This window comes from Phoenix dactylifera, chromosome 7 (genome assembly GCF_051530095.1).
Source record: "Phoenix dactylifera cultivar Ajwa chromosome 7, Ajwa_hap1_PhDact_Kaust_v1.1, whole genome shotgun sequence".
Classification (NCBI taxonomy): Eukaryota; Viridiplantae; Streptophyta; class Magnoliopsida; order Arecales; family Arecaceae; genus Phoenix; species Phoenix dactylifera.
In genome coordinates, this window is record NC_143196.1 from 32,685,412 (window position 1) to 32,698,728 (window position 13,317).

General features: G+C 38.4%; 1 protein-coding gene across 5 annotated transcripts in view; it reads right to left on the bottom strand.

The window, feature by feature from the left end:
- The window catches only part of SOS1 (sodium proton exchanger, putative (NHX7) (SOS1)), a 49,104-nt gene extending 36,407 nt beyond the window's left edge, over positions 1 to 12,697 (bottom strand). For 2 of the 5 annotated variants that reach the window (XM_008799878.6, XM_088701773.2), the window contains exons 1-9: positions 12,159 to 12,697; positions 10,221 to 10,271; positions 10,005 to 10,096; positions 9,074 to 9,151; positions 8,739 to 8,896; positions 6,141 to 6,242; positions 5,945 to 6,062; positions 5,339 to 5,391; positions 5,194 to 5,259 (exon numbers count right to left, since the gene is read on the bottom strand). In XM_008799878.6, the coding sequence (XP_008798100.2) occupies positions 5,194 to 5,259; positions 5,339 to 5,391; positions 5,945 to 6,062; positions 6,141 to 6,242; positions 8,739 to 8,896; positions 9,074 to 9,151; positions 10,005 to 10,096; positions 10,221 to 10,271; positions 12,159 to 12,354 (914 nt within the window). In that variant the 5' untranslated portion in view covers positions 12,355 to 12,697. Of the gene's footprint in view, positions 1 to 5,193; positions 5,260 to 5,338; positions 5,392 to 5,944; positions 6,063 to 6,140; positions 6,243 to 8,738; positions 8,897 to 9,073; positions 9,152 to 10,004; positions 10,097 to 10,220; positions 10,272 to 12,158 lie in introns of those variants that run through there. The other 3 variants (XM_088701776.2, XM_088701774.2, XM_088701775.2) reach the window with 2 other exon arrangements.
- Between the last annotated feature and the right edge of the window lie 620 nt (positions 12,698 to 13,317).

A 13,317-nucleotide genomic window follows, 5' to 3' on the forward strand; every position in this document is an offset into this window, starting at 1 on the left:
ATATTACATAATTCAGAAGTGATTTCTGAGGTGGAAATCATATTTTTTTGAATTTATAATATTTAAACATATTTTTAAATTTAAAAATTATTAAAAATATATAAATATTTTAAAAAGTAAGAAAAATTAGTGTTATGTATTAGATAAATCCGGTGCATTTTTTGAGAAAAAAATTTCATCGTAAATTAATTTTGTTATTTTTAAATAATTGATAAACTAGCATACTTGATAAACGTGCAAGAATAAAGCCATTAAGGAAAAAAGATCCAAAGCGTGATATTGGCTGGAATCATGGGCAAATACTCTCGAGCCGGCACTATTGGAAGTGCAACTGATGCAACATAGTTTAAGAGGGGTAATCAGATTGAAGCAGCACTTAGCTGGTGGTTACTCTGACGTATTTATGTGCCGAAAATATCCACATAAGGTTCGGCAGCAGATGAAGAAGCACTTCGCTGATTTCAAAGCAGCGAAGGAGAAGGTTGCCAAGAAAAAGGCGAAGGTGGACCGTCGAGCAGTAGAGCCATCTTCCTGTCACTCCAGGGAGTCAGAGAAGGTGTCTGCTCCAAATGACAAGGCACAAATCCAGGCTGCCATGCAGGCAAGCCTGGATAATCAGTGGCAGCATGATGAGGTGGCCAAACATAGGGCTCGATTTGGGCCCTCGTACTACAAATTGGGCTCTGATTCTACGAGCAGCAGGCCAGATCTAGAGTTCAGAAGACCACCTCAATCAGGAAGACCGTCAGCAGAGACGGTGGTCGGATTGCGTCTATGTTAAGGGACTTTTGGTAGCAGAAAAAAGTCATCCAAAGATTCCACCAGCAGCAGCAATCCATGATTTAGATCGACATGCCTTCTTCAACAAAGATTCGAAGCAGCAGAGGGTTAACTCAATGCTAAATAAGGATAAGAAAAAAGATATGTGGCGAGCTATTGGACCCTGGTTCCACTTCAGCTACATCCCAGCGAATGTGGCAAACAATACGTACAACAGGTCTGTCGTTTCTACCATACAGATTGCCGGTTCCAGTATAGATCCTCTAGGCTCAAAGGACATTTACGGTGAGCTTCTTGATAGTAATAAGAAGCTAGGAAAATAGACTGCCTCCTACAAGAGCAAGTGGCCCACATATGGACTGACTATGATTTGTGATGGTTGGACCGGTCCTACCAGACAGCATCAACATTTTGATATACTGTGATAAGAAGACTTTCTTCCACAAGTCGGTTGACGCTTCTGATCAGGTGCATGACGTCGCATACATCCTCAAACTGATGGAGGAGATAATTGATCAAGTAGGAGAGTGGATTAATTTTGGGCTGTCCGCAAAAAATCTTAAGCAGCTAGCTATTCGGATCCTTTCCCAGACGGTCTCCTTGAGTGGCTGTGAGCGCAATTAGTCCACCTTGGCCCTCATCCACAGCAAGCAGAAAAACCGTCTGACACAGAAGCGCCTCAATGACCCTGTATATGTTCATTACAATCTGAGGTTGAGACTAAAGTGCATTCAAGAGGAAGTGGAGCTCAAATATATAGATCCAATCCATAGTACTTTCATTGATGATGAAGATGATCCTATGATCAGTTGTCTTGGGGGCCAGCAGCAGTAGCCAGAGCTTAATGAGCGAGGATCGCCTCCACGACTGGCCAGTTTTGTAACCAGTGAGGCTAGAGTCGATGCAGGGCAATGGGCTGAGCGCAATATTCTACGAGTTCTTCTAATTGATCAGCCACAGCCACAGAAGAGCCAGTCACCCCATGACTTCTTGTTCGAGACATCCTCTCAGAGATATGATCGAGAGATGCTTAGACGAGACCACTACGCTACCCGGTCGACTTGATCAGGAGGGCGATATACATCCTCGCAGCATAACCAGGCAAAGAGGGAGACGAAGAGTAAGAAGACAGCTGCCTAACACACCAAAAACAAAAACAAAAGGCACCTACAGCCCTAATGGAGTGTTGAGGATGAGTCAGTACACTCAAATTCAAAAACTAGAAGCAGCAGCGATGATAGTTCTAGTGATCATGAATCTGTCGGCCAGGGAATAGAGGACAGAAGACCACTGTTTATGAGACAGCCGCAGGATAGTCTTCGATTCACTAGTGAGTCCTAGTTTATGCATACTACACAGGATAGGAACCCCGTCAAAGCAAAAAAAAAAGATAGGGACCATGGTGCACGATCTGGTAGAGCCCACAAGGATATAATTGCGTATAGGAGATGAGCTCCTTAAGGCCATTTAGGAGGCACGATGCAGCTGCAGATAACCTCGTATGTAAAGTAGGATCCATAGACGTATCAGATTTCGAGTAGTATAGTGGATCTTATTACCCGCAGCCACATACAACCTATGACCTATACGGATACGGATATGGATATGGTGCGTTTGAGGCATCTTCCGGTGACTATCCTGCACAACCCAGAGCATCTTACGAGTCGGATTTTGCTGCCAGCATATTCGGATGGATCCCACCACACCCGTATTATCAGCCGAGGATACCTCTGAGCCATAGCTTCAGCAAAGGATCCGAGAGCACTTATAAGCTGGTGGGCGTTCCTTATGGGATAAACATACAAGATTACGCCACTTTGTTAAAGGGATGGGCTGATGTGCCTCCTGACTATGCTGATGATCCGGATATTTACAAGAGGCATCGCCGCTCGATCCGATTTTAGATATCGGTATGTATGTTAGACTTAATGTATGTAATTGATTGTATTATTTTTTTAATTTTCACGTCACTACTTGATTTGAGGATATTTTATATTGTTCATTTTATGATTTGTATTATTTTAAAGCAATAAGATGCATCTAGGTTAAATCGAAATCATATAAACATCGAAAAACATCAAAGAAACATAAAAAAATCAAAAAAAATCAAATTAGACTTAAATTCATTGAAAAAGTTCAAAAAGAGTGATTACCAATTAATTTTTTTCAAAAAGTCTAAAAACAATTGGGCGTGCCAGTCCATGAACCGGCACATCCAACCCGTACTTGTTCGGTATGGTACCGAACCGTACTGGGCGCCGACCGGTACGGATTCCGGTATCAGTTCGGCGAACCTTGATTGAGGCAATTGTAGATTCTGTAAGACAGAAGAACCTCATATTTGAAAATCTAGTTCAAACGCTGAAGTTGCAGACTAAGCCTCATCCACATCCCACTCTCTTGGTTGAATTCAATAGGACATCAAATTAAAGATCACGAAGTAGTGTACCTTCAAATTCGCTATAACCTAAGAGCTATGTCGACGAGGTAACTTCTGAAGTAGTTCCTTTAGATGTTTGCTAGATTATCGTTGGGATCCCATACCTTTGGGATCGAGATGCAGTCTTCTACTGGTGTCTAAAGAAGTATCAATTCGTGAAGGATGGAAAGGAGTTTACGATCAATGCCTCCTAAACACAAGGTAACATTGACCTTGCAATTGCAGCCTAAGCAAAGCGACTTGTTAATGCTTGCAACAAGTTTGTGATGATGGTACGAAAATCTAATACTACTTATAAGAAGCCAAGCTCTCATTCTTTAGTTTCATTGACCGATCTACTGAGATCAAAATCGAGGAGTCATCGTAGTCATCATCGACGAAGAAGGACAGAAAGGAGAGTCCCTACCATGAAGTACAGATGCAGGAGCAGAATAAGTGGTTTGTTGAGATTCAAGAGCGAAGAAGAGCTATGCCAGAAACCACCTCCAAGCAAAGCTAGATGGTTCAACTGCGAGACGAAAAAGCAGGCATTTTTCCACCTTCAGTTTTGATTTAGCGGGAGCTAAATTTCCTAAATAGAGAGAGAGCCCTAATCCAGGAGGATCACCAAACTCGATGTGGACTACTTTGTTCCAAGAGCAAGATCCGCCAGATCAGGAAGCCGAGTCGCAAGCCAAACTTCCGAAGGCCATAATATGGTCATACGATGCTCAATTGAGCTAATCTATTTTTTGAAATTAGGTATCTTTTCGAGATCTACAACTTTGGGCCAACCTCCTAGGAGCTTGAATTAGGCAAAAATTCCATCATTTAGATCTCAAAACAGGCTGGTCAAACCAAAATTTTCCTTTTCGGATAAGACTTTGACTGGGCGTAGCTTTCTATCCGAGAATAATCAAGCAGAGCGACAGAAGGTAGAGTTGATGTAAAAGTTGAGATCTACCTCCTCGAGATTTTTAGCTTTTTTCTACTAGAAATGTCTATTTTAGAAAAAAGAGTCCTACTAGGATGAGAAAGAGAAATATGACCTAAATTGCGTAAGAGCGGACCTCGCATTATAAATAGAGACTATGTACCTCGTTTTTTTTTTATAATGAAAGAAAAGGGGACTTAAAGCCCTACTTTTGAGATTCCTCCATCTTCTATTTTTTTTTTAAGAGGTATGAGTTAAGCAGGTTGAAGAAAACCTTCCTTCTCCCCAATCGAATCATACAAATATGTATATATGCAAATATATATACACTGCACTAAGATTCGCCGTCTCGATACCGGACCCCATACAGGTGCCACACTAGCATAGTGTCAGTACGGTACAGTAAAAAAATTTTTGACGTACCGAGTATCAGTACGCCACCCATATTGGGTACCGGTTCAGCCTCGTACCGCCCGATTTGGGCCAGTACGGCATACCTTGCATTACACACTCATGTATTTGTGCAATTACAAAACCACATAATTTTGATAAACCACCTTATTGCAATTTTTGATGTATGATCAAATTTCTACTCTAGTAGGGATAAATTCAAGTAATTGAATTTGTCATCAAACAACCTAAGCTAACTAGTAAACCCCCCCTAACCAAGTTAGCTCCATACATGGTGCGGTTGAGCCACTATAACTTCATTGATGGATAACAAAACACTTCCCTTTAAGCATATTGCATTTTGAGGTGAATGTTTCAGGCAATCACTCGATGGAAGTTCAAACATGTGTAAGTTCAAGCAATCTTGTTTTAATGGCTAGAGTAATAACCACACTAGTATCATTTGATCCTGGAGTACAATTCCTAGCCACCTGAACAGCTATGAATGTCATTCTAGGTGCAAGGATGCACCGAATCTGTCTGTGACTTACCTCAAGCTAATCACTTTGAAAAGGGGAAGATTGTGATACAGAATCTTATATTCTAGAAAAAGCTTCATTTGATGTTCATTGTACTATAGAAGAAAAAAACAACAAGATATATATTATACCAGAAATGATGCAAACTTTGCTGGCCATCACCCTTAAAAGCTGTTCTTGCAACAGCTGCATAGAACCTGCCTACACAACATGAAGTCATAAGTAAAATATACATAAATCCAGAGAAAACATATTGGAAAAACAGATTTTACTTACATTCCTAGAGTCATTACTGTCAAGACACCTGAAACATCTGCCCCATCTTGAGCCTGGCAAGTAAAAGACGAAAGTCATGCAAGTGTCAAGGACTGAAAATTCAGAACAAGCTATCCTTATAGCATAAATATAATACAACGAATTTTCTAGATAAATGAAGGGTTAATTAGTATGAGCACGTGAGCCCAAGTAGTGTTTTTCCTGGAAAACACCAATATCGCCCTTTAAAAAGAAATAGGAACTACATCAAATATAGCAGATGCATTAGCTCTTAGATGAACAATGTCAATGACATGCTGGTCTGGATGGAAGATCCCATTGTTCAAATAGAACTGACTGTAAATGATGTAACAACTTTCTAACAATCAATTTCCCTAACCATTTCCCGTCAAAAAATATTGTACGCATAAATCCCATTTGTAGGTCAGCCCTTAATTATGCTGATAAATAACTTAATTTTCAAATGAAGATATTAAAGTAAACATGAGGGAAGCATTTGGATCTCAAAAATAAGAGATAAGCATCTTGCTATAAGGCTTCCTAGAAAAGTGTCCCATTCACTGTAAATAATAAATGTACTGGAAATCACAGACAGGTGTATCTTACAGTGAAGAAAGCAAGGTAGCTGACAGCAAGAGTCAATGTAATCTCTATAACTGTGTCATTGAAAATAAAGCCCAGCCACAGTACAGATGCTACTCCGAAAGCTAGACCCATAGCTACTCTGGATAAAAAAATATAAACAATAATCATCACCACATTTTGGTGGGAAACATGTATCAGACAACAAACGAATACTTACGCTCCAAGTGAAACTTGTGATAAGAATTTTATGATGTCTCCCACATTGAAGGTCTGGCCAAGGACCATTCGGTAGAACAGCTGAAATACAACAATCGCAGTTCTGGAAAAATCAGGGTACTACAGTTAAATGAGGTAAAGGTGAGAGAACTGATGTTTCTTGGAGATTGCTGGTGCATGATTCTTTTTGTATATCAAATATTAAAAGGAATCATGTACATGGCATACATAATAGATGATTAGTCAGTATTTGCAGTGTTTCTTTTATCTTTTAGGTGTATCTTACTAAATTTACTAGATTATTTGATAAATTAATTCATGATAAGAACTCATTAACCTTAATATATTTGATAGTAAAATCCAATATAGTGATGGTCAGCCATCACATCTCTGATTATAAGCCCAGTTGTCCTCTCTTAATTACATGGACACTGCCACAGGACTTGCTTCTACTCTTTTCAATGTGCATAACCTCCCTATTTCTTTTCTTAACGACTCTATCACATAGTCCTTCATATTACAGATAAACTGTTTAGCATTTTCCCAAAATTATATGGCAATTTGTATGTGAGATTCTTGAATCAAAGTTACCTCACAAAAGTTAATTCTAAAGAGAATGATATGTAACCACATCTTAGTCATATAGTTTAATAACCACAAAAGTTAATTCTTCCAACCAAAGTTCGTACCTTTCATTCAACCAACCCTTCTCACAATTTCTCCTTGAAGGAATATTATGAACATACGAGCCTTATGATCAGCATGCATGAAGTGACCAAAGCAGCAGTCTTTTCATAGAATCAAACTATAATAACATTTACAATTTCACTATGAAATGCATTGTTTCCAGCTTACTAGCATCTTCTATAAATAAATTTCATCATCCAAAGCTCCTTAGTAGCCCCCTCCCCTACTTGTATCATGTTTGTAACCTAACTTGAAGACTTCATAACACAATATTTTTCATAATTCTTGTTGGCTATTCACCTATATCTCTTTACTTTTAGATTCGTGGCATGCATGATTTTTTCCTAAAACAATTATCCAAGCATATTTATTTACCCTCTTTTAGACCTTAGCAAGGGTTGAAGTATCTATACAAGTACTTGTACCTTACTTCTATGGTACAATATAGAACAGTACTGATATGGTACATCTTTTGGTGCCGGCATAATAAAAGAGGAAAAATACCATGTGTCAGTATGGTACAGGCACATCTGGCACCAGTAATATATTCTGAGGCTTAAATCTTTTTTAATGATTGGGCAATGTTCAAGGCTTATGTTTGTTTGAAATCTACGGTCCATGTCGAACATTGTCATCTTCCCTCTTCATCTAGATTTTATCAAACTTCACTAGATAATCAGACGATTACTTCTTGGTTATGTAAGATACAAGTGCAACCAATAAGGAAGGTCTTTTAATTTGCCATCTGGCTTCATTATTTTAGCAGAGCTAAAGTTGCCTTAGCAATGAAGTTCATAAAATTTCTTATACAGAGGCCATCAAGGTCAAAGCAAATAATAAATCTGCTCAATTTTCCCAAGAAGTCTTCTTGACTCAAAAGTGTGTTCAATACGACCTTATATTAATGAGAAAAGGCTCGAGTCATGATATATTGTTATCTTTAACCTCACCGTATTGATATATACCATCCCGTACATGGCATATCGTACTGTGTATCAGTTCCAAACAAAGACTCAGTACAAGGGGAGTACCAAGTCTTGATAGACCAAATTGACCTTGTACAGGGCGTACTGACGCTATACTAGCATGCTACTGGTACGAGGTCTGGTACCGAGACTACGAATCTTGATCTTTACACTATTGATACGTAGAAAAACTAAAAGCCTGATAATCGATCACCATCTAGAGGGGTGGAAATAAACTAAAGTATTTACATGCAATCAGTGGAACAATCAGAACAATGTGTCATTGAAAATTGCTTGCATCAAATGGATGTAAAATGTCAATCTATATAAGTTATAAGAATACAGTAAGTCATTAAAAGAAGAGGATCTGAACAAATAAGAGATAATGAGCAACCTTCAAGCATTTCACTCTTTCTTTCTTTTTTCCCTTCTTTTTTTCATCTCCTTCTTGCTTCCTTCTCCAATAATTAGATCATACACAACTCAACTCAACTCAACTAAGCCTCTCCAATAATCAAATCATATGTTGTTTTATTTTATACATTTCAGTCTTTCCTGTTTTTCCCAATTTTTTCATCTCCTTTCTGCTTCCTTCAATAACTAAATCATATGTTGTTTTATTTTATACATTTCATTATGCTTATAGTACAGTGAGTTGAGGATACAATATAACTGATAACAATGGTAATCGTCTATGTTTCTTTGCTCAATAATGTGGGCAAGTCTATTCTAAATGTATATATGGATTCTTGCTCCCACTGATGGAAACTGCAATTCCGCATCTCCTCAACAGAATATTGCTAAATTAAGCATGCCTTAATCATCAATCAAAAAAAAAAAAAAAAACTGCGATCCAAATAGAGCAACTTCAGACAAAGCAAAACTCAGAAAAGTACCAAAATGGACTTTGAGTCCCAAGAAGATATATATCGAAAAAAAGAATATACCCATCATTCATTAAGGATTCTCCTTCAATTATTGTGCTCAGCTTTTTACTTGCTCCAAGTTCTTTCAGTAAAGCCACAACAGCAACAGGATCTGTAGCACTAAGAAGCCCTCCCAGCAACAACGATGTCTTCCAATTCCAGTGATATGGAAAAGTGATCTGCAGCATAGTTTTGCAAGGGCAGAGCAGAAGTAGATTCAATTTTATCAATGTCAAGTATAAGAAGCTCGCAAAATAAGGTCGTCATTGGAACAATGGGGGCATAAGAGTAGCCTGTGTCCATGTAAAATCTCTAACTATATACCCTCTTTCAAACATTCATTTTCTCATGCATACCTTAATTAAAGTTCCAAGGCAAAAGGTCGATATGAGCACACCAGGTCCAGCAAGTAGTAGCATTTGTGCCATGCATCTCTGTATCAACAGGCATCTAATGTCAGTTTGAGTTACAACAATTGTCAGGACATTCCATTTTACTCAGTTGCTTATAAATGGTCAAGAGATCATATGAAGCATCTACAAAGTTTTATGGTATCTTAGTAAGTTATATTATACCTATGTATGATGTGTAGTAAATATAACAATCAAGTGTTAGATAAGAAAGGCAGTAGAAATTATGAAATCAAGTTTTATGGGAATACTGATTTCAACACTGAAAAAGAAGTATCAAAACAACAACTGGGAAAAGGGAGATTATCTAATGCGCATAAGCCAGGGGATTATATTTTCACCATTATGTATCAGAAAAATGACGTTATATCGGAACGAGAATTGTCAGTGAGGTATTATCTCATATACACCTGTCATGAACTGTTTAGAATTTTTCCAAGTGAAATAACATTCAAGTAGTATATGCCACAGGACCCAAACAAAGTATATTAATTTGTGATCATATTTCCAGCATCGCCATGTGATATTGACTCAATATTTCATGGTCACAATATCCATAATCAGCTATGCAAATTCGGTCGAGTCAACCCATTTTACTTTCTGTAAATCAAATGGATTCTCTATCAATCTTCATAGCTCTTCAATCAGGATATTTTGAAATGCTCAACATATAATGGCATGCACTCTCCATTCTCTCTAAACTATTCATCAAGATGATGATCAAAATAAAATCAACTGAAAAAACAAGCATAAAAATCACCATGTTCCTGCACGATCAGCCATTATAATATTAAATCATGATTCTCAAGTCCCAAAGTAAAACATACATGGAGAGATGAACTTCTACACATCATTGTTAGGTTAAGATGAAATATACCTTTATTTGGTGCACTTCCATGGCAAAGGAGCTCTCAAAAAGAAGAGCAGGAAGAAAGACAGATAATAGAAGAACAGGATCAATATTTGCCCCTGTATTGTGGCATGATCAATTGTATTATAAAAAAATTGAATATCCAGCATGTTGTCACACTGCTAACATTAACCATTATGTGCTCAAAGCTTTATATTTGTTAACAATTGAATTTAGACTTACATAGGCGAATGCCAGCTCCCAGTTTTCCTAATCCATCGTTTGTCCCATATTCTGAATTCAAATGATAAAAGTTCAAATTTTGTATACCAGTTTTGAAGGAAAAAAGACAATAAACCATAAAAAACGAAACACATAAACAAATGATTGGTACAATATGTAACATCACATAATAAAATGAAAGGCAATCTGGAAATGCAAAAAAGCTTGCTTTGACTGACTGGAACAACTAATCTTATGGTTGGAATCATTAGAGTTTAATTTAATTTGGGCTTATATTAAGCTAGTGAAAGATGATGTAGAAATGATCTTCTTGTTTGGACCTGCTAAAAATCCATGTTTAAGAGCAGTGATGTAAATTGTATGCTATAAATGAAAGAGCATTTGATAGGGGTTGCAGATTGCAAGTTAACAACATTCTGAATGGCTTGTCAAATATAAATGTTCTTGAAGCAAGGGGATCATGTATGTGACAGATTGGACAATTGTCGCTAGAACCCTAATATGGATGCAACAATGGCACCTAAACCTGCCTCTATATGTCTTCACCAATAGCATCCACTGAGACATCAAAAATCTACCAACTCTAGTTTTTCTCTCTTTTTTTTCCGTTTTTGAGGGAAGGGGAGAGAAGAGAGTAATTCAAATGTAAAGTGCATTCAAACCCATAACCTCCTCCATTGGAGTGGTTCACAATCCTATCAAATCTAGCTAACTTCATATTGTTTTTCTTTTTTATGGTTTTGAACATTTTTCTCATGCACATTTAAATTCTGATATATAGTAAGTTTTTTTTTTTTCTCTTGTTATCATTCGATAGAGCATGAGAATAAGACTAGAATGTTGATATCCCAATCATATACATTTTGTCATAGGCCATAACCCTGACTGGATAACATAAGATACTCTGCATGGTACAAGTGTGTGTAAATTCATGATTCAAGTAAATACGGCCCAAATTGCTTAACCTCCCCTCATTTTTCCAGGTGATTTATAGGTGAAAGTTGGCTTAGTAGATATTAAAAATTTCCTGCAATACTCTATTCATTGTAAGTACACTCAGAAACTTAAGTCCTTTCAGTTGGGAACAAGAAACAGCTATTACACGTGCACAACAAGCAAAGTTAATTCTGCTCACGTAGCAGTTCTGGCATACCATGTGCATACATGTGTCATGCAGCGGAACCCTGTTCAAAAGTTTCTCATTGATCCATTAAGTGTTTCATTTTTCGTAATTAAGTATTTGTTTTGAGAACTACCAGTCAACATTCATGTCTTATCAGCCTTGCAAAATGATGGTTTATTTCTGTGTGCGTCAAAACAGAGGGAGAGAGGAGATAGAAAGTCCAACTGGACTCTTACTGGTGTGACTACAACCCAATAAATCCTATTTGTGTAGAAATACACAGCTGCCCATCTAAATTAAGAGTCAATGCCATAAAACAAGATCTGTGAATTCTGTGATACTGAAATAGCATGAAAATCGGACTTCTTAAATGTCTCATTTCATTCCACTAGCTATTATTTCTCCTTGATCGAGTAACTTCTGAAAATTACATAAAATCCGACTTCTTGAAAGTTTCAAGCTTTTATTGTTTGCCAGTACTCATCGCACGGACATAAAAAAGGATGTCTCCCAAAATCAAGAAAAATAATCAGTACCGGTCCATCAAGAATCTAAAGGCTCCCTGATTCACTAAGAAATCCACGTAATTCATAATCCAAAAATTCACGAAATCATATGCTCGCCCATCTAATGACTCAAAATGGTTATATTTGGCCACGGGTCCAGCAAAAATCCAAAGAACCCCAGATTCACAGAGAAATCCAAGCAACCCAAAGATCAAGAAATCATGGGCACCTCACTAACGCCCGTTAAAGCGAGTGGAAGTCAAAATAAAGATACAAGTCAAAAAGAAATCTCAAAACAGAGATACGAACCGAGAGATCCGAGACCGATGCCAAGAACGAGAAGGGCGACGGTGTAAGGAACTCTGGTGCCACGAAGGAGATGCCTCGAAGCGATCCCGAGCACCAAGGAGACCCCAACGAACACCACCGCGTCGTCCGGCTCCGGCACGCTGTCCCCCTCTCCGACCGCCTTGTAGGGAAGCGGCACCTCCGCCACCGACGCCATTCCCCTCGCCAGCGCGACACGCGGCCCCAAATCCCAACTCTAGCAGTTCCGGCAAATAGCTCGCCCGGCGGCAGTCCACCGCCGAGAGAAAGACCGAGAGAGCGCTCTGCTCTCTTTATACGGCCGGAGCGGGAGAGGGTTGCGAGAAAAACCGAGCGCGGGGGCTATGATCCGTCGGCAAGAAACCGCCTAAGGAGAGAAGAAGAAGAACAACAAGAACAAGAAGAAGAAATTGGAGACAGATGTCAGGCTCCCTTCTGGGTGCAGGAGCCGTGCATGAGTTTCCATTCAGAGAGATGGATGGTTAAATCGACTGGCCTGAGAGGGTAACAAAGCCATCCTTACAGCGATGGGTTCCTGTTGTATCTTTCGTGCGAAAGGATGATTGATCTTAGACCGTTGGATTGCTCCATGCACGGCTCTCAAAGCACTCCGAACTTCTTTTACACATATCTCAAAGCGTCTGGTGCGAGATCTAACGGTGGACTCGCGCAAAGGAAGGTGAATCCTTCTTTCTTGCCAAAGATACAACCCCCGTCCTTTATGGATCCAGATGTTCGCGCTCACTTTGCCCTAGATAATGACAGATTGATTAATTAATATAATTTATCGATATTAAACAATTGATATAATTAAATATTATTGTTTTGCTCTTTGCTTCGGCAGCTTAATTTGTTTTTTTCCTATTCTTTGACTACAATGATTGTCATTAATTTTGCTTCGGCGGCTTGTTGAGTTTTTTTCCGGTTCTTTGATGACAATGACTGTTATTTAAGTTAGATGCCTCTGATCCCTCCACGAAAGCATGCGAGCCAAGGGCTTTTTTTTTTTTTTTTTTAACTCCAACGGCCCACATCAATCGGCCAATAAAATTAAAAAATTGATAAACAAATATATGATTCATCCAAAATAAGACGCAGCAAAAAAGGTAATTTGTCTTCCTATGAATATGAATGGTGAAGT